At 39.9% G+C, this 22,792-nt stretch overlaps 1 protein-coding gene across 1 annotated transcript in view; it reads left to right on the top strand.

Moving 5' to 3' along the window:
• Window positions 1-5,309: 5,309 nt before the first annotated feature.
• CUX2 (cut like homeobox 2) overlaps window positions 5,310-22,792 on the top strand; it is a 403,117-nt gene continuing 385,634 nt past the window's right edge. Inside the window, exon 1 of the mRNA XM_063454230.1 lies at window positions 5,310-5,780. Coding sequence (XP_063310300.1) covers window positions 5,718-5,780 — 63 coding nt within the window. The 5' untranslated portion in view covers window positions 5,310-5,717. The remainder of the gene's footprint in view (window positions 5,781-22,792) is intronic.

The raw sequence follows: 22,792 nt of genomic DNA on the forward strand, positions 1-22,792 counted from the left end.
CACAAACTGCCTAATACCTACATGCATAAACACACACTGCCTAATACATGCATTCATACACAAACGCTGCCTAATACATGCATCCATACACACACTACTTAATGCGTACATCCATACACACATACTGCCCAAGACATGCATCCATACACACATACTGCCTAATAACTACATCCATACACACATACTGCTGCTTAATACATACATTTTACATTGAATACATAATTTATCGCTGTGATAAATGATGTATTTAATGCATTTGCACTGACAGACACAGTCACTGACAGACAGACACATACACACACACACACACTGTCACATGCATACTCAGTCACTGACACAAATACACACACACACACATACTCACTGGCAGACACACAGACACACATATACTCACTCACTGACAGACACACACACGCACAGACAGACACACTTACTGACACAGTTTTATTTTTTCGATTCAATTCAGCCTCCCTACCTCTCTGAGGTCCAGCTTCTCACTCCAGCGCTCTGTTTAGTATTCCGGAATTACGTCATATTCCGGCTCCCGGCATCACAGAGGGCGTGTGAGGGAGGAGTGGGAAGCTGCAAGAACAGCCTACCTTCGCCACCCACAATACAGCCGTCTGCCTCCTGTCTCCCTCTCCTCCAGCATTTCTCGGCAGGGCAGGCACCTGCCATCAAGGTAAGGTTCCTGCTCTGCCATTCCTAAAAATAACCGCTCCTCTGGGCGCCTCCACTTTCGGGCGCCTGGAGGATTGGCCGGGCACTGGGGGGCGGCTCAAGCATCCTGGTGGGTGCCCCAAGCAGGTCGGATTTCTGAAAAGGCAGGTTGTGCAAAATCCTCGACTAACTTCAGTGAGCACATACTAAACGCAGAAGGTTTCCATTCCACAATTACAAGATGTACACCACTACTGACTCAAAAGATGTACACCACTACTGACTCGGCTCCAATATGCTCAAAATCTTATAAATAATACACAGAAGTTTTTAGATTCTGTTCTGTGGAGTGATTAAATAAAACTGTAATTTTCGGCCCAATGGATTAGCAGTACGTCTAGAGGAAGAAGAATGAAACATATGCTAAAAAGAACATTCTGCCTACAGCTAAGCATGGTGGTGGCTCGGTGATACTCTGGGGCTGCTTTGCAAACTTTGGCACTGCAAACCTGCAGTGTGTGAAAGGCAAGATGGATTCATTGAAGTATCAGGAAATCCTAGGAGAAATCTTCATGCCGTCTGTGAAGAAGCAGAAGCTTGAGCATCATTGTATCTTCCAGCAAGACAATGATCTCAAGTACACCTCAAATTCCACCGAGGCTTGGTTGCAAAAGAAGTCCTGGAAAATTCTACAGTGACCATCTCAGTCACCTAACTTGAACCCCATTGTAAATCTCTGGTGGTATTTGAAGAAGGCGGTTGCAGCATGCAAACCCAAGAATATTACTGAACTGTAGGCCATTGCTCATGAGTAAAGACTAAGATTCCTCAGGAACGCTGCCAGAAGCTGTTGTCAGGATATGCATCTCATTTGTAGCAGATCATAAAAACAAAAGAGTTCTCTACTAAGTACTAGAAATGCTTGCCATGAAGGGGTTGAATAATTTTGAGACTGGAGAAGTCATTAACGGTTGCATTTTTTTTTTCAGTTGAATTTGGGGAAACCACTTAAGCTTTCGTTGTGTTGAGCTATTTCAGTTGCTTTTGTTTGATTTGTTCATTGCAAATAGATGAAGTCTGTAAATTTTGACAATAAACCCGATTTTCTTTGGGGGTTGAATATTTTTTATTACAACTATATACACTGCTCAAAAAAATAAAGGGAACACAAAAATAACACATCCTAGATCTGAATAAATTAAATATTCTTCTGAAATACTTTGTTCTTTACATAGTTGAATGTGCTGACAACAAAATCCCACAAAGATTAAAAAATGGAAATCAAATTTTTCAACCCATGGAGGTCTGGAGTCACACTCAAAATTAAAGTGGAAAAACACACTACAGGCTGATCCAACTTTGATGTAATGTCCTTAAAACAAGTCAAAATGAGGTTCAGTAGTGTGTGTGTGGCCTCTACGTGCCTGTATGACCTCCCTACATCACCTGTGCATGCTCATGATGAGGTCTCTTGAGGGATCTCCTCCCAGACCTGGACTAAAGCATCTGCCAACTCCTTGACAGTCTGTGGTGCAACGTGACGTTGGTGGATGGAGCGAGACATGATGTCCCAGATGTGCTCATTCAGGTCTGGGGAACGGGCGGGCCAGTCCATAGCATCAATGCCTTCATCTTGCAGGAACTGCTGACACACTCCAGCCACATGAGGTCTAGCATTGTCTTGCATTAGGAGGAACCCAGGGCCAACCGCACCAGCATATGGTCTCACAAGGGCTCTGAGGATCTCATCTCGGTACGTAATGGCAGTCAGGCTACCTCTGGCGAGCACATGGAGGGCTGTGCGGCCCCCCAAAGAAATGCCACCCCACACCATTACTGACCCACTGCCAAACCGGTCATGCTGGAGGATGTTGCAGGCAGCAGAATGTTCTCCACGGCGTCTCCAGACTCTGTCACGTCTGTCACATGTGCTCAGTGTGAACCTGATTTCATCTGTGAAGAGCACAGGGCGCCAGTGGCAAATTTGCCAATCTTGGTGTTCTCTGGCAAATGCCAAACGTCCTGCAAGGTGTTGGGCTGTAAGCACAACCCCCACCTGTGGATGTCGGGCCCTCATACCACCTTCATTGAGTCTGTTTCTGACCGCTTGAGCAGACACATGCACATTTGTGGTCATTTTGCAGGGCTCTGGCAGTGCTCCTCCTGTTCCTCCTTGCACAACGGCAGAGGTAGTGGTCCTGCTGCTGGGTTGTTGCCCTCCTACGGCCTCCTCCACGTCTCCTGATGTACTGGCCTGTCTCCTGGTAGCACCTACATGCTCTGGACACTACGCTGACAGACACAGTAAACCTTCTTGCCACAGCTCGCATTAATGTGCCATCCTGGATGAGCTGCACTACCTGAGCCACTTGTGTGGGTTGTAGACTCCGTCTCATGCAACCACTAGAGTGAAAGCACCGCCAGCATTCAAAAGTGACCAAAACATCAGCCAGGAAGCATAGGAACTGAAAAGTGGTCTGTGGTCACCATCTGCAGAGGTGTTGATCCAAATGATATTTATTCAATGATATTCATCAAAATATAATGTCCCGGTCAACGTTTTGACCCCTCTGGGTCTTTTTCAAGATCCATATATAGTTACAGACAGTCAATGGGTACCTGCGTACCTCCCAACAGTATCATACTCAGCAGGTCGGTGGGGGAAGTGAGCTTAATCAATTGGACTTGCAAAGCAAAAGTAACTTTGTCGAGACGGTATCGAGAGAGCCTACAGAAAGTAGTAGGTAGAGATACACAATACCTGCCTGGATGAAGGACTGAGTGGAGGGGATGATACCTACTAGTCCAACTTTTTGAGAAAAAACCCTCAACAATCACTTTGGATGTCCCAGACGTTATTGGGGACAAAGCAAACCATGTAATGGGCTAAGTCTGGATCCTAATACTGGGACCAATCCCTTGTGTTTCTGTGCCAGCAGCATATGGCCCTTATAAGACATACTTGAACTGCACAAACTAATATCAGTATATTTAGGCCAATTGAAAGCATTTAAATAGTGTGCTACAGCCCTGAATTGGGCTGGCCTGTGCAGCTACCTATCAGTGTGGATGATGTGTCATCTTTTAGCGACCACCCTGTCTTGCATTCATATCGCCAAATGTTGGGAGGTATGTGCATGTAGTATGAAGACGAATGTAGTGTGTGAGTGTATGCATAATTTTCTGTAGATTTCACCCATTACAATATGGCATTCAGATTCAGTTGCAGTTCATTTTCCAAAGCCGGAGTCCATGAAAAGAGAAATAATAAGGAACTGTCACATCTCTTCCCCCCCCCCCCCGCTACATTCATTTAGCTAACTAAAAGTGGGTTGTGTCATTTTTAAAAAGTTTAGATTATTATATATATATTTGTAATTTACATTGTTTGCTTTGCAGCCCTGGCATAGCCAAGGCATAATAAGCAAAGTAGGTTGAACCCTGTGGTGTGCATGCGGCCTGCTGTTGACATCACTCAACCAGACATACATGTCATCTATTACTAGCCATTGGTGGAGCATTCTCTCACTGCTCGGACATTGAGTGGCAGCTTACTCAATGTAACTGCATATACTACTTATACAACATGTTGCGGAGGTATGAGAAGTGGCTAACAACATTTGGAGATTTTATTGAACTATCCAAATTTAGCCCAGACTCGTCAAGTCACACCACTTTCTCATGCGACACAGAAGATACAAAATATCCAACCAGTCAGCCAACAGAGTGGCTCAGTCACATGCTGTCATGCAAACTCAGGCAAAGTACAGCATGAGCATGTTTAATAAGGGCGTTTTAGTTCATACTCAAGTGCTTCAGCAATGCGCGACATATGAGCAACCCTGATTGGCCACCAATCCATGCGTCTGGATTGCACACTACCTTTAGGGAATGTAAGTTGCTAGTAAAAATAGTCGTGCCCCAGGCACATCCCCCCATAAGCCCTGTCCCATTCCCTCCCAATTGCAGAATTAATTAACTTTTAGGTCTGTTAGCTTAAATTTTGCAATTTGGTTCTCATTTTACCACAACATGACGTTAAAGGGATACTATAGTGCCAGGAATACAAAGCACCAAGGGCAATAGGGACACTGTACGCAGACTGTTCAATGAGCTGAAGTGGTCTGGGTGCCTTCAGTGTCCCTTTAAGTGATTTAACCCCCAAATCTTTTGCTAATCTTTCTTTCCTTGCAAATTTAATAAACAATATCAAAGTCCCCTTATAGACTTCACTGTGACTATCAAGAAGCTCAATGCATGACTAACATGCACTTTGTTACAAATCATATACATTATTATTTTTATTTATAAAGTGACAAATTTTGCTGCAATGGGTAGGAATATGATGGGGAATACAAGGCAAATTGGTCCAGCTCAAATGATCAGCTCTACTCCTTTACAGTTCTGATGCATTTCAGTTTATCCAATAAATCCTAATACACAGTCTTTAAATTATGTATCACTTTAAATACGGTTTTACTATGCCCCACTCCATATCTTGTCCATGACACTGCATAACCCAGTAGGTATTTCACCTATAATCCCCCATCAGAGTGCACAGCATACATTCATTTCACTGCATCACCCCACTCAAGTCACAACATCCATTACAAATCACATAAATCAGACTGTAGACCCATGAACCCCCCACTGCACAGGCTGTTTGCAGTCTATAACACCAGACAGCCAGGGGAGGGAGGGGAGACTATTTTTATTATCACACAGCATCTCAAGCCACACATGTTAATTGAATTGCTCGCCCCCTCCCCTTCTCCCAGGGTTTATCGATCGCCACGTGACGTCACTATCGATAAGTTTTGCGGAGAAAAAAAATAAAAAAGAATCAAGTTGGTGCAAATCAGTCCCGGGGTGACCCGGAGACTGGAGGAAATCCTGCTGTACTTTGGGGGATTACAAGCCATGCCGTCTCCTGACTGGGTGGGTTTGAATCGGTGAAAAGGGGGATTAGGAGGAGAGGCTGGTCCAGCCCGGAGACTGAGCCCAGCCTGTGTGAGACACACACACACACTCACAATATCTCTTCAATATCCCCCAAGATGGCCGCCAATGTGGGATCAATGGTTCAATATTGGAAGAGATTTGATCTGCGGCGTCTGCAGGTAAGTGTCCGGGGTGCTGGCTTTGGGGTGGCAGGGACTTGTTAAGAGGTCAGTCAGGGCACAGCCCTGCAGAGGGGCTGTGGGGAGGGGGTCAGTAGGGGCACTGGAGAATTGATACGGTATTAGGAATTGATCGTCTCTCTCTCGCTGCCTTTGTTGCGTTCAGTCATTGATCAGCAGCAGCCATAGAGCTCAGTGTGCAGGCGGGATCTGTGTGTCTGGCGGAGCTGGACAGTGCCATGGGGGGTGGGAGTTTGAACTGGCGCTAGAAAGATCCCACATTGTGAACCCCTCTTAAATGGGTTATGTTCCTCTGTCAATGGCTAGGAGTCCTGAATGAGGATACACTATTGACTGGCCGTTCTCTCACTGTGTGATAGTGAAGGATGCTCACTAATGATTTAGAATGTTAGCTCTCTGCTCATTTAGAATGTTAAAACACTCACTGCTTGATGAAGAATTTTAGAAGATTCAAAGCTTTCTAAAGATTCTAATTTAGAATGTTGAAAGACTCAATGCTGATTTAAAACATTGACTGATTGCTGATTTAGAATGTTTGGTCACTCACTGCTATTTTAGAATGTATTTTAGAATGTTTGTTCACTCACTGGTTCAGAATGTTAGAACACTAATGTTAGAATCACTAATGTATGTTGATGGAATACTCACCAGTGACGTAGGATGTTGGAATAGTAATCACTGATATGTTAGAATACTCCCCATTGATATAGGATGCTGTGACACAGATTAAAGCCACGATCAGGAAATACACACTACTGATGGAGGATGTTTGAATTCTCACCATTGATATATAGTGATGTACAACCTGAGAGTACTTTCTACAGGATGCTAGAATACTTATTACTGATATATGACGTTAAAATACGCTTCAGTAATATATCATGAGTGAACTTTAGTGAGTTATATATTCTAAAAGTAATATACACCATACATACATAAACATGCAAACACTTTGTGGAAAGATTTTTGCAGTACTCGTTACTACTATATGACGTTAGGTACCAGTTCTCCCGTATGGACATGCAGGTGATTCGCAGGACCCGGTAGTCAGGGAGTTAATCCGATTTGTCCTGGTTTTCCAGTGCTAGTGTACGGTATTATACCTGAGTGACTTTAAGGAGTTAATGGAGAAGAGACAATTTGTGAGTCTGTGTTGTTGTGAGTGATGCTCTGATACAGGTACAGTGTGATTTACAGGTACAATGTGGCTGGGAAGCAATCCTCCTTTATTTGCAACACATTTCCTTTGCATAACACTGCAGAGTTTACAAGGCTGTGGTGCCATACTCTACCTTAACAAATGATCCTCCCTAGCCGTTATGCCCACTCCCCCATTGCTATCATGTAGGGAGGGTGCACTTGAACTTGACCTGCTGCTAAGTGTTATTGCAACTGCTAATTCCTTCCCATAACCCCACTGTCTAACATTTAAAAGCTACTATATTGTGTTGTGATATTCCCTGTGATTGAGAAGGTTTAGTGGGATGCAATGGAAGGTTCAGTGCTGCTTTTTGATTTAAAAATCCCACTTTTCAACTCAAGTGACTGTCTTATTTTTTTGATAGGCATTCTGTACTGGCCTCAGCTAAATTCCATAGGATTCTGAAAGCCCTAATCTGTGGTTTATAGCTGCAATCTATATTAGACAAAGGCTTAACCACACTATCAAGGATGAGTGCAATGTATAAGGTCATGGATCTTATCACTTGTATGACAAACAGAATTCTCCCCATCAACCTTATCCTCCCTTGCTCACCATAGAAGAATAGTGCTTTAACTTTTAATATGTGTAGATAGGGGTATCACCACCATTCTAGTTGCAGAACTGGCTAAATGTCTACAGTTAAACAGCATCCCTAACTCTCCCATAAAGATCAGCCATATCTTTTACAGAGCTGTGTGTTCCTTTAACCCCCTTGTGAATTCCAGTTTTAGTGACATTCTCAGTTTCTATTTTACTGTGCATCAAATATTGTTTTAATAGTTGCAAGCACTATTGGATATGAATGTTCTGTTTTTAGCTTTGATCAGTGCAAAGTACAATTAATGTAATGATTGGGAGCACTGATTGATGTTCTATTCACTAGCACTGAAAATACCCTGTCTGGCCATTTGCATTAACTTAATGTAGATGCAGTACTTTACATTTCTGTTTCCTGCTGGCTACAGTGCTTAGCACACTGTCATTGATTTACTAGAAATGCATATACATATTTAACAATACATTTTACTTAAAAACACATAAATCTGTTTTGAGAGACAGTTTGCACTATGTGGTTGATACCTTATTCAGCAAGCTTTATTTTACTCTTCCATTTACCTGGTTTTTAAGAAGACATTTCTGCATTTTATTTCTGTAGTTTTTAACAAGAAGACTGTTTCAAACAAAAGCAGAATTTCTGCTGTTTACGAACATGAATACATAGTTATGTTCCTTACATTACATGCTGACATTATCCCTGAAATAGAAATGTTTCTTTTTGTCTAAATCTGCTGCTCAGTTGATTGTTTTATTTATTTTATTTTATTTATTTGGAATTAATTACCTTAAAAGATAATTGGCTGTCATATTAGTAGTATATTAAGAACCAATTGTAATATTGTTTACTTACCAAAACACTTACCAAAACACCCTTTTATCTCACTCTTATACATATGACGTTGTACAGCGCCACGGAATCTGATGGCGCTATATAAATAAGAAAATAATAATATGAAGTGAAAAGAATTGATATAACAGTAATATTGACTTTGTATGGGGTTATCACACTGGAGACTATGATAAATATGTGTCATTTATAAATATATACATATTCTCTAGAGTAGACTGTAAGCTCGTTTGAGCAGAGTTCTCATCTACCTATTGTTCCTGTAACATTTTGTAATTGTCTCATTTATTGTTAAATTTCCCCCTTACATAATATTGTGCAGCGCTGCAGAATACGTTGACGCTATATAAATACTACTACTACTACTACTAATAATAATAATAGTGTGTAGTTATATTTCATTAAACAGGGAATTGTGGTGAATTAACAAAGGCATTGCACATTTAAAGCCAAAAAAAAAATGATCAAATTGAAAAGACTCTCGTACTATGTTTCCAATCTTTTGCATTTTTTGGCATAAATTAGTATGTCCCTTGTCTGATCCACATGATTAATGATTTAGTGAATAAGCCACGCATCCTTTATGTCGTTCTTGCCGTCCCTGTGAGAGTGGCGACATGTTATTTAATAATAACAATATCAGAGTATTTAACCAGGAAAGGTAGATTTAGCTTGTCGTTAGTTTCCTAGTGCGTCCTGGGGTCTAGATGTCATTATCTAGACAGAATGAGATTTTTTTTGCAGGGGAGGGCATGATTTTAAATGATCTGGTTACATCGAGTTAGCAATAAAAGGGAACGGTAACTGTGTATTCCCTGCTAATGTTTGTAAATCAGACGTGGGCACTCTCAGGGCAGCGACTCTTTCTTTATGATTGATGTTCTGTATCACAAGGAATGGCAAGAGCATGGCAAGCAGATATGGGAGAATGCAAGAGCAGGTTTGGATTTGCTCAGGGGCTGGGGAAAATCATCCAGAGCTCCTGTTATAATTCAGGTCTGGAGAATTTCAACTTGCTCTTGTATTTGGGTTCATTCATCCCTGAATGTCAGTTAACAACATTTTCATTAAGCAACTAATATTCACCGCTCTAACCTTTACTCCACATGCATTTAGATTCCTGATTGGCCGTCTGCTTTTTTATTTTCATCTTTAAAGCTTTCAAGCTCTATACATTTATTAGATTAAAATGACCCTTCCCAGTGCTCTGGGGGTCACCTAATTCTGCGTGCAGCTGTAGCGGTATTGGTCTGTGAAATTACCAATAAGCCTTTTTTTGTTCTAACGTATAAAAGGACAGTTGACCTGATGGAAGATCTTCAGTGTATATTTGCGTAATGCATATTGTATACAGCTCATAATCAAAGTATGGCTGGCACATATACAGGGGAGGGGCTGATTTGCTTTGTTTAATCTCAAACAGCTATTTGGCAGCTCATTTACATGGATATTAAATAGGCTTATCCCTCTAGGAAATCACAACATACAAATGCTTTGGAGAGGGGGAAAACACACAGCTCCGTTTATTACGCAGTAATAGAACATTACTATGTTCAGTGCTAATTCAGTTAGGCTTTTAGGGAAATTAATTTTTTTTTAATACTTCTATATGAAATCGTGCAGATACTTGAATACAAATGGGCAGTATAATGCAGATCTGCGTGCATTGTTATTGTTTGGTACCAAATGATTTTTCGACTAAGGCCTTAATAGCACTAATTGCTGTTTTACAATGTTATGGCTATCTTCTAATGGAGAGTCTGGCAGCAAGGATGTAAAAGTTTTGTTGAAGTGCAACTGCGATCATCCAGATGTTGGGGGTGTAGGTCTTCTTATTACGTGTTAGTAGTTGTAATATAAAGTTAGATATCTCCCAAATTTTCAAAAAATTCACAGTTTTGCTTTACCCGGTCTGGTTATAGTAATGGATTATTTTGAGAATTTAAAAAAAAACTTTATTCTAAGTTCCTATTGAAAATAGAGCGAAATAGATTTTGGTCCCAGAGAGGGACTGCCATTTCTAAAAAGGAGCTTTCGGCAGGTATCATTTAACTGCCTACACGTATCCTGATTGTTAATGCGCCATTGATTATGTGGGCTGCAAGGGCAAGAAATTCATAATTGATATGGCAGAATGTTGCTTCCAATACATACACCAGTGTTACCTGAGCATCATAGAAAAGGTAATTCAGAAACACCTGGCTCTCCAAGTTAGTCATCATCACTGCCTTCCTAGTTTTTTATACAATGTTACTGGATGGAGATGGTGCTTGGGTTGCTGGACTTTTCACTAAAATGTAATTTGTTTTGAATTTAAAGTACGGAAAATTTAAAATCAATCTTGGTCCTAATAGCCAAACTGTATATATTCTCTTGGCCAAACATGTGAAATTCACATTGAATTTCCAACAATTCAAGCTTTAATTAATAATCCTGATACATTGGGTGCTAATTCCTTTACAATCTTGTTTGGTTTTATGTATCTGCAACACTTTAAAAGGGTATCTGTCACTTCCAAGGAGTTTTTATAAATGTTTACTTATCCGCTATATATATCAAACATGCCTGTAATGTCTGAAAACTACCTTAAAATTAGATGTAGAAATCCACATTGCTATTTCCTGGAGCCATGCTTCTGTTTTAGCTCCCTGTCAATCAGTGTTATAAGCTCTGCTTTTTATTATCTGTCAATCAGCATTAAAAGAGAGAGCTTAAAGAGGGGAAGAGAAAGCGAAACAATGACACTTTATAAGTATTCATTTTAAATCTGTACTTTTATAGGGGAACTATGGAAGCCCAGAGAACCTTTGTATTTTTATATATATTTTTTTGACTTGTTATCTTGAAAAAACAAGATTTTTAAAAAAAATCTGATTTTAGGGATTAGTAGGATACACAGGGCATGTTATATTCACCATTATACTTCAATATGTATGTGAAAAAAATAAAATAATTAAATTACATTTACCACTAACTTTGGCAGATACTGATGATGGTGAAAAGACTCAACATGCCACATATAAAATAGCAGAAGTTATCTTTTTTTGCAAATGGTGTAGTGCAGTTTTAGACTATTTTGTCTCCAAAGTAACATGGCCTCAATCATTCAGTCTGAATACTGAAACCGGCATATAATTGCAGTATGTTAGTCTGTAATATGACAAATGTGTGCATGATGGGTATTGCTGTGCTCATGGTTAGGAGCAGGTTACATATCTAGCAACTTTACAGTAGAGTGACACGAGCTCTGTAAAGTATACCACAAACTGAAAGATGTGTGACAAGCACATATAGAATGGTGATAAAATGGTTAAAGGAAAAGTGTCAAGCCGTTGTTAGTTAAATATCTCTGTGGGTCTCATTTCAACAATTATATTATTGTGTGTAGAATTTCTAGATTGGATATAAGGCATTTCCACAATTGGGACTAATATATGAATATATTTTGTGGTATATTTCTTTCGCTGTACAAGTTGTTTAGCAATTATAAGCAAAACTTTTATTTTTCTTTTATTTTTTTCAATTTTGTTGTGCAATTCACAGCCAATGTTGTTTAATATATTTAATTAGGACGTCAGAAGAAAGTCCTATGTGCCTTTAACCCCCCCCCCTTCCCCCCCCCCAAAAAAAAGCATTATATAAAAGGGTAAAGAAGCGGTACATTACAGTATAACAAACACATAACAAAAGTAACAAATCAGCTCCACAAACACACAGGGAATCTCAGGAAAACTTGGTATAATTATGTAATTGTTGAGTATTCAGGGCAATATCTCGTGAAAGTAAAAGTGGCTAGCAATACATATAAATATTAATTTGGAAACCAGTAACCAGAGGTAAGTTTTTCTTGTTACACACTTTTTAGATATTTGAAAAAAAAAAAAAAATCTAATAGAAATTTGTTTTTTTTTTAATAGCCTGTCTTATCCTCCGTTTAACAGGAAGATACTTTGCAGTTTTGGATTGGTAGTTTTTTGGGGTTTTTTTGAGCCACGAGACTACTACTTAGAGCCAATAGCGTTTGCCGCCTTTACTGCCATTGGACATAAACAGGAGAAAGGAATTAACTGGCGCATCATATAGCCCTGTAGTCTCCCGTATATAAAGGTTCCAAGGTGCAGGTCTTGTAATAACGTATTCTTTGCATGTAAACTAAATGTATACATTTGAATCTCTATCACTTCTGCAAACACAGACTGGAGATCTTGTTACTTAGCAGAGCGGTAATTGAAAATCATGGCTGTTGTTCTTATTTGGCAAACAAGCAGACAATGCTTTTGATGAATGTTCCTGGTTATGCTGAAACATTGGTTCAATAAATTTCCCAACATACACAGTTACACAGTTGGTGAGGCAGAAAAAAACAACATATGTCCAGCAAGTGCAACCTTTCACAGATTTCCTTCCCATTGATCTAGAAATAAATTCCTATTGAAGTCCCTTCCAATTTGGGCTCTGTAAGAGGGGCTTAGGATGATATTCTTCTCAACTTGAAGGTGGCAATGAGACGACTCTTTGGAACATCCTCTGGAGTGGTGGGCAAGTGCTCTAGTACTCTAATAGTTCTAATTACTAAGTAGTGAAGTGTAATCAATTGAAAAATATTGCCTGTAAAATAGCGCATTTAGAAATATTCTCCAACCTCCACTCATCCAATAATCTCCAACCTCCACTCATTTTAAAAAAAAATCTTACTTGACTAGTTTGTTCATAAATTGGTTCGCAAATCACTGCAACTTGCAATTTTATAAGGTTTAATGGTTACTGGCACTTTTCTGATATTTGTCCTTTTTCTTGCCGTATTGAAGAATTTACTAGGATAAGAGGGCAGCATGAAACACACTTAACTCTGCAGCTATTCTAGGTAATGGCACAGACAACTTCCCATGATGCATCAGGCTTGTGCCATGCACTCCGCCATCTTCTGTAGTTGTGTTTATGCCCATTCTCACATAGCGCGTGTGAATGTGACTTTTTGTAGATCACAGTGAATGACATCATATGGCTACCTGTGCCTTGAGAGGATGTAGATTGCAAGCTCTTTCGAGCAGGGTCCTCATCAACCTATTGTTCCTGTAAGAATTTGTAAGCATCTCATTTATTGTTAAATTATCCCATTTAAAATACTGTAAAGCACTGCGGCACTATATAAATGCCAATAATAATAATTTTGAAAATATGAAAAGGCATAACCCATAGCATAGTTTAAGTGAGTTTAGTTAGCATTAGACTTTATATTGAACTGATTCATTCAACTGGGAAGTATGAAGATTCACAAGTGAATTTCACATCTCAGGCCAAAATTGCCAACTTGGAAAAATAATTAAGTTAAAGAATTTTGGTCTAAAATGAGATTTCCCTCATGAATAAATCCTCAAATGTGTGTGGGTCATATTCCAAGAGCTTCTCTGCTCTTTTCAAATTCAGCAATTGTGTGATAAAACAGGCATTTGCTGCATGCGGCGATGCAAATAAAATAACATAATAAGTAAGACAATAGAGTGCACGTATTACTGGATTGTTACAGGATGTATTACAAATTCAATAATAATTTAGTTTCCTGTGTATCTGTTAATAAATAATCCATACCTCCATTATTTAAGGCTATTAAATGGTTAAACATTTTTTTTTGATAAATGGAGAAGGACAGGGCTAGGCATTTGGCCTTTATTTTACACTATACTCTGCCAGTATGCAGTATGGGACTTTACCAGCCTACTCTCCAGTGATAATCTCATGGCTGGCAAAGCATCATGGTAAATGAAGTCTTGAGCATCTGGAGTGGGGGACATTGCCTTCCCCTTGTGATTGTTGTTAGGAGTGAAAACTCGAATAGTGCAAGAATTATGCAGTGTGGTATCTAACCTCTATTTTGAGGAGAAATATAAATTGACGTTGCATTAGTGATATATTAGTGATATATTAGCTCAGGGCTCGACAAATCCCTGGAGCCAGGTCGCCATGGCGAATAAAAATTTTGTTAGGGCGCCTGGGATTTGTCAACTTTTTATCTAAAAGGCCTGGCTGGGCAAATAATGGAGCCAGCTGTCCACCCACGGGAGCATGGAGGCGGCTGGCTAAGTGAGCATTGTAGCCGCCGCCCTGAGCTTCATGGAGGCGGCCGGCTCAGTGGAGCATCAAGGTGGTCAGCTGGGGCAGCGTGCGAGGGAGCAGTGATCTTCCAGCGGCTCCTCTCTGCTCCCTCGCACTGTTTAATGATGCCGGGAGCCGGAATATGACGTCATTCCGGCCCCGGCATCACAGGGAGCAGAGAGGAGCCGCATGGTAGATTACTGCTCCTTCTCACACAGGAAGAGAGAGCAGCCCCACTGGACCCCAGGGAACGTCCACTCAGCACTCCCAAAAGGTAGTGGGGCTGGGTGGATAAAAAAATAAAAATAAATTAAATTTGTGTTTGAGGAAGTGTATGTGTGTATGTCAATGTGTGTGTGTGTGTATGCCCCTGTCAGTGTGTGTGTGCCTATGCCTCTGTCAGTATGTGTGTGTGTGTTTGCCCCTGTCAGTGTGTGTGTTTGCCCCTGTCAGTGTGTGTGTTTGCCCCTGTCAGTGTGTGTGTATGCCCCTGTCAGTGTGTGTGCCTATGCCCCTGTCAGTGTGTGTGTGCCTATGCCTCTGTCAGTGTGTGTGTATGCCCCTGTCAGTGTGTGTGTGTGTATACCTCTGTCAGTGTGTGCGTGTATGTCTGTCAGAGAGTGTGTGTCTGTTTAGGTACCTGCGATCACGATTGGTGTTTTTACTCACCCTTTTTTCCCCACGCTGTGCAGGTTTTGCCGTGGCTTGTCCGGCCTCCATTGCCAAGTTCATCAATCTTTTTGATCTCTGAAAATGCAGCGTTTACATTGAAAAGGCTACAGGGACAGGCTATAGGCACCAGAACCACTACATTAAGCTGTAGTGGTTCTGGTGACTATAGTGCCCCTTTAAAAAAAAAAAAAAAAAAAATGGCTCCTAACTTTTTTAGCTGGCTCCTAGATTCCAAACAAATTTGTCAAGCCCTGTATTAGCTAATTATTAACTGTGATGTAATTACTCCTTTTCCATAAGTGTCTCATTGTCCTGTTCTTTTTTTATGTGTATAGAATTTTAAAGGGACACTGTAGGCACCCAGATCACTTCAGCTCATTGAAGTGGTCTGAGTGCCAATTTCCAATAACCTTTAACCCTGCAAGTGTAATTATTGCAGTTTTTATAAACTGCAATTATTACCTTGCAGGGTTAAGTCCTCCTCTGGTAGACAGCCACTAAAGGGACTTATGGCTTCTTAGATGACTTTCGGTCGCCTAAACGACGCTGGACATCCTCGCGCTATGCATGAGGACCTCCAGCATCACCGGAAACCCCATAGGAAAGCATTCAATAATGCTTTCCTATGGGGAGGTCTAATGCGCACACGCGGCCATTGCCGCACATGCGCATTAGGTCTCCCACTCTGGTGGACATCAGTGGGGGAGGAGCATGGGCGGAGCCTGACCCAGCGCCGATGGGGGGCAGATGGGGGCGAGAAGGAGGGGGACACTCCAGGATACTCTAGTGCCAGGAAAACAGGTTTGTTTTCCTGGCACTGGAGAATCCCTTTAATACTTTGCTCATTTTAAGAAAGTGCTTAAAGTAAGGCAACAAATAGAAATACACACTTTACTTTTCAGCTCGTGTTGTAGCATTGAAGTTTTTTTTGTGTAAATGGAATATTTATTTATTTTGTTTGCCATGCATTTGTTTCCAGAATTCTGCCACAATAGAAATAGTTTGCCTCACTTGAAATGATGGTTGAGTGGATGGAAAAAGCACTGTGTGTCTTTGATTCTGAATCCAACCACTATGAGTACTGCACTGAGAACTCTGTTTTGCTGGAGTAGTCAAACTGAGTTCACTTATTGAGCTTTGAAAACCATTACTTGAACTTCTTGAATGTCTGTGAAGTTTACAAAAAGTCTGGACAGTGAAGCAAGCAGATATTTGCCTATCCTCTACTGAACACACGTTCCATAAAGAGCCCAAGTTCAATCATGTTTTGGTTCACCATCATTCCTTTTAAAATGGGTTATACCGTCTCTTTAAAAATACACACTCCCTCTGCTGAATGTGCCATTAAGGAAAAAGCAGTAATTATCCAAGAACATTTTCTAACTAATAAGAACAAATAAAAAGCACGCACATTCACCATGAATTTATACTGATACCATTAAAGACAGCACATATAAAATGGGTTCACTAACTACCCTATTTATTTTTAGGTGCATTTAAAAAATTACCGTTTTTTATTGTCACATTTTGTTAGACAGACCTGCGGCTGCAATTTGGTATATGTATGCATGCACACAGGACCAATAGGGTTTTTAACTAAAATTAGAATTTAAAGTGAAATCAATGTGAATTTCAAATTTATAGTCCAAATAGCCAAACCAGAACCATTCTCTAAGTTGGAGAAAAAAAGAAGAAATAAGGGTGTGCCTAAAACAAGTGAATAATAATATTAAAAATTACTAGAGAGTACGAGCAGCGATACCTAATAGTCCGAATATAAATAATCCACATATGCAGGTGGTAGTCCTAGTAGTACATAAGGTGGTATGTAAAGTCCCAGATGTATATCCGCAACTTCGAAGTAGATATGTGGAAGAAAACAGAAGACAAAGGAAACTCCAATGGTATAGTATGAACGGTAAATAATATTGTGTATATAATAGTAGAACTACTCACAATATTCAGAGCTTAGATCCAGCTCTGGTATGAATGGCACAAAGTGGAATAATCCCCACTCAAGGATATATGGTGCTCCTCTTGTATTCTTTAGTGGAGTAATTTTAATGGAGTAGTCCAGCTCGGGATAGAAGGATAAAATATATAGTGCTCGCTGTATAGTTGATAAAATGTTAAAACAGAATAAAATATACTCACGGTATATAGAGCAGGCGTACTGCTCGGTGGATGGCGTATGGGTGGTATAATACCCACCTTGGGATTCTTGGTACTCCAATATAGATAAAAAGGCAGTAGTAGTCGTAGTCAAGTCTGAATAAAATAAACTTCAAATAATAAAATTATACTAAAAGAAGGTAATATAATTGTATAGTGGAAAGAGGAATGTGGCAACCAAATGTATAATAGCCAAATATTCCTTTATTAACACTTATATTATAAAAAAAGTTCCTAGACGCGTTTCGCCACAATAGGCTTCATCAAGTAGAAATGTATAAAAAAGAAACAGTTTAGTGACACACTTTGTTGTTACATTCCCTGTTTTCCTATCAGCGCTGAACCTCCTTCCTAATCTCGATTACATTCTCTAAGTTGCCTATACTTTCAGTTTGATTACTCTGGACTTAAATTTGAAATTCACTTTGAGTTCTTACTTTAGTAAATAATACAGCAAGTACTTGAGTCGTTGATGGACTCCATAAACGTCAGGTGGCAAAACGCATGGTCAACATGACTGTTTTGTGATTTTTTTGTATCAGATGTGTTAACTCAACATCAGTGAAATCACAAACCTTATGAGATTTTTTAATTTTTTAAAGTTTACAAATAATTGTAATACACCAGTAGACATGGGATTCTGTGGGCAAAACACATTGAGGGTTTTTCACTACACTTTGAATTGTATTGGATTCAAAATGTATTTTAAATGTTATGTCAGAATAGCTAACCTGGAAACATTCCCCAACCCAGGCACATTTCCAGCTCACCTATTTTGGCCTAGAACTTAAATTTATTGTCCAATTGTCACCAATATAGCCAGTGCTGGTTAGATCCAGAAATCAGAGGAGAATGGCCTGACTAATTTAGGTTGACAGAAAGTCCACAAGTATTCAGTGATGTGCAGTAGGACATCTCTGAACACACAGAGCACCGTATTTTGAAACTGATGGGCTGCGGCAGCAGTAGTTTCTCTCGTCAGCTAAGAACACGGCGGTAAGGCTGCAATGGGTGCTAAGTGAAAGTGGAAACAAGCATTGCCAGGTCTGATAAAACAATGATTCTGCTATAAAATGCAGATGGTATGAACGGAATGTAGAGTAGTTTCCTTCATGAAATCCATAATACATCTACTTTGGCTCAATGTTACAGGCGATTTGTGGTATTATGGCTTGGAGAACTTTTTTTGTGGGACAAGTTAGGACCCTTAATACCCGCTGCCGCTGGGCATCATTGAATTGTGGCAGGTCATCTAAGCATTGTTGCTGACACTGTGCCTTCTTTTATGGACACTATCTCCTGATTCCCAAATAGATATTTCCAGCTAGGTAATAATTTATGCCCCAAAGCATGCATCATCTCAGGCTCCTACCACAAACATAGTGACATCGGTTCACTCCAAAGCCCTGCACAGTCCACACATCTGTGTTTGTTCACTTAGCAGTGGAGTTGAGCAATATATTTTAACAAACAGTTAAAGCAGTTCACAAAGGAAAATAAGAAAAATAAACAGCAACTCAATACAGACCCCCAGTGATCCTTGGCACCCTATCCTCAATCAATTTCTTAGAAATCTGTCTAGTACTGCTGCTTATATCTCTTTACATAGCTGCATATACCATATGGACAATAATTCATTTAGATTAAAAATTTACAGATGACAAGGCAAGGTCAGAACTGTGTGATCAGATTGTTCTTGATGGACACTATATCCTTCCCTTTTACTTATCATACTATAGTAGATTTGTACAGCCATTTACATATCCGAAGGCTATTGTTGGCATTGCAGCTGCTGTGGGGTTGCATTAACCATGAGCATCACGGGAAACCTAGTCATGAACGTAGGCAGTGCTTACATTTAGCTAAGACTGATCCAACTACAGTTTCCTCAATCTTTAGACTCCCTGGGCCACAAAAGGTATGCAAAATCAACGTTAACAGGACACATCTCAATGAAGTTGGCTGGGTGCATTGGACATGCCATTATAACCCTGTAATGTTTATTTAAAAAAAAAAAGAAAAGAAAGAAAACCTGCAATGTTTGTATTGAAGGGTTATGTCTATCTCTAGTGGCTATCATACTGCCAGCCACCAGAGGCACTTCAGCTGCACTGACCAAGTAAAACTCGATCACGTGGTGCAGATATTCCATAGGAAAGCATTGATTCAATGTGTGGAAATCTCTGCCCTCCTTCAATAAGGTGCTTTTGGTAGAGAAGTACTGAACCAATGCTTCTCTGAAGACCTTTGATTTTTGAAAATCCTCGCTTCCGGTGGCTGTCAGTCTGACCAATACCAGAGGCCAGTTTGTGGCCAAATGTAAACATTGCCATTTCTCTGAAGCAGCGCGGTTCTACATGACAGATGCAGGAACAGGGTCTATGCACCAAAATCACTTCATCTTAATGGTTTGGGTTCTTTGAATATCACTTTTTAAGGGACACTGTAGGCATCCAGACCACTTCAGCTCTGCATGAGGACCTCCAGCGCCAGATTTTTCCCCAGAGGAAAGCATTGATTAGAGCCTGCTCATCATGGGATGTCTGAGGGGACAGAGCGTTGGATAAGCGTTGGATAAGGTAAGTAAATAAAAGGTTTTCAAACATTTATTTACCAGGGGATTGGGGGGGGGGGGAGGGTGCGAGGGAGGGATGAGAGATAGTGCCGGCTTTGTATTCCTGGCACTATAGAATCCCTTTAAGGTGAGAGGGTCTAATGCTAGGTAAGGCATGAGAGGTCTTTGAAGGACCATGTAACTAGGTATTTCGAACACAGAAAAAACTGAAATGCTGCATATTAACACCCCCCCCCCCAGTATATAAACTGCAGTGTAACGCTAGAATAAAAGTGTGAGAACCAATTGTCAAGCTTGACTAGTCATACTAAGTGTATAATAAAACTAGCTCTAACTCTCACGATGAGGTAAGGTGCACAATTTGCATTTCCTTAAAATAAATGAAGCTTTTACAAAGTCATTTGAACTGCCTGCTAGTTCACGTAGCTATAGTGTATATTGGCAGGGATATACTGTGCAGTGAAAGGGAATTTCATTCACTAAAACTGTTTGCATTGCATATCTACAATCACAATAATCAAACTGGAAATAGTGAAACAATAATAAATGAGATCACTGGTTGATAAGGGGAAATCGCCCCTTACCTGTCTTATGGGAGAAGGAAAAAAAGGGTCACAGTTACAGGGGGGACAGGATGGAGTTGGAGCAAAGGTTTGCGGCCTTAATCCATAAGCCCAGCAACTATATAGGTGTGTTCATAGTCCATGATGGGTGAATGCAGGTAAAAATAGAATAGAAATAGTTCAACCTGTTAAATCGAGTTTGTCACATTCACTTCCATGACATGAAAATACATTACCTCCTACAAGGGTTTGTATAATCCTTCTCCTTCTGTCAATTGATGGAAATGTGAAGTGTTTGCAGCTCAGCGAATCACGCACTGTGATTAAAAAAATATCATAACCTTATGATGTTCAGAATTGAATACATTTTACATATCCACTACACTGCTACTCCAACATCCATTAAATGATATGACAGCTTGACTTATCTAAATGTGTTATCATTTAGCAGTAAGCCAAAATTCCGCTCTATGTAGATGACAGCAGTAAATAAGCCATCAAAATCAACTAGCAGGCTCTGGATTACATGATGTGTCTTGATGATACAGTGTTATCTGAGACTCTACATTCTGTACTCCTGTACTTTTACTTTACTTGGGCTAACCTGTCCTGTATGAACCTGTCGAGCGGCCTTAGCAGTATAAATGTAGGACACTCCGTGCTTGCAAATGCATATGAAATGTTTTAGCAGAAAAATTACAGAAAAATGAACAAGTGCTGTAAAACAAAACATGAAACAAAGCTTGTCATTATTTAAAAAAAAAATTCAAATGTAAGAATTTTATTGATTGCTTGATGACAGTCTTTTGATTAAAACTGCTATAGAGAGCTTGAAATAAAAGCCAGTCAGAAGATGAGATAGATTATTGCAGATGAGCTGAACAGCACCCTGTCTTCCATTGTTTGGGGTAAGAAGGAGTTCTAAGATGCTCAATACCACACCTCCCAAGTGTGCATATTTAGGAGGGACAGTCCCTATTTTGGGCCCAAATCTTGTTGTCCCTATTTTCTGTCCTACTGTTTCTCTTTTTTAGGAGCTCCATATTGTTGGTGTGTCTGAGTGTATAACAGAGCTCCACAGCAATATATGTCTTTTTAAATTACAATAAATCTTGTTCTAAATTAAATGTTATTTGCATAAATTGACATACCAGCCCCACCCACAACCCTACATTTAGGGTGTACCTCTTTGTCCATTTGAAATGTTGGTAAGTATGCGAATACCTAGAGTGCCAACAAGTTGGAAATCACTTTTGTTTTTAAAGCTAAACATAGATTTAATCGTTATTGATACATGGTATGGGCTGCTTTAAGTCCTTCTACAATGCTGCATATAATATATCCAATGACAGTTCTTATCAGACACAGAAAACTTTATTGAACAGATTTGGACCCCACTAGTTTTGTGTCTTGCTTTACAGCCAGTCTTTTATGGGCTGATGTTCTGGGGTCCTGCTAACTCTTGTTTATCAGTAATATTATTCATCGTAGTTAGCAGACGCTATCAGGGTAGTATGTAAACATTTGAAAAAAGTAGGCCACAAAGAAAAAAGAAATGTATCAATATTTAAAAAAAACACATTACAATGTTACAGGTAAAATTTACATGATTTATTTTCCTTGTTAATCCAAATTCAGCCCTCAGTGGATGGAGATTTTTAGTGAGCAACAAATTGCTACACAGTAAACAAAAATGATTGGTTGAAATGTACCTGCCATGCCAAAAAAATGAGATGATGGTACTTTTTTTTGATGATGGTAAGTTTTATGTCTATATTGTGCTAGCCAAATTTCTATGAAATGTACAGACTGCATTTTCTCCTTGTTGGAAGATTCCAGTTGATGTGACAGTGATTTCATCGTAGAGATATGTGTGATAACTGGGCCATGTGATGGTGTGTGCATTGCATTCTGAGGCTAAGCTGTGAGTATCGTCTGACGAGGGATCTTGTGTACGTAACTCATGGAAATATCGAATTTAAGGTGGGTATTTAAATCTAGTTTTGCTGATGATGTCAAACGTGTCCTATTTTTTTTATCAAGTAACACTAGTGGATGGATATAATGTAGAAGACAGCAGTGAATAAGCTTTCAAAACGAGCTAGCTAGCAGTTGGTACGTTGTTCTCATGGCAGTTGCCGCAGGGACACATGGTTCCAAAATAGTCAGTAGAGGGATCAAAATAATGATCTCCTCCCCGGTAAGAATCTCCAGTTAGGATTCTATTTCCCTAGTTAGAGCCATTCCAGTACCTACATATCAAAAGTAGGCAAACTGTAAGTTGTAGTCACTCTGGCCATCTCATAC

The sequence above is a fragment of the Pelobates fuscus genome, chromosome 5, assembly GCF_036172605.1.
Source record: "Pelobates fuscus isolate aPelFus1 chromosome 5, aPelFus1.pri, whole genome shotgun sequence".
Classification (NCBI taxonomy): domain Eukaryota; kingdom Metazoa; phylum Chordata; class Amphibia; order Anura; family Pelobatidae; genus Pelobates; species Pelobates fuscus.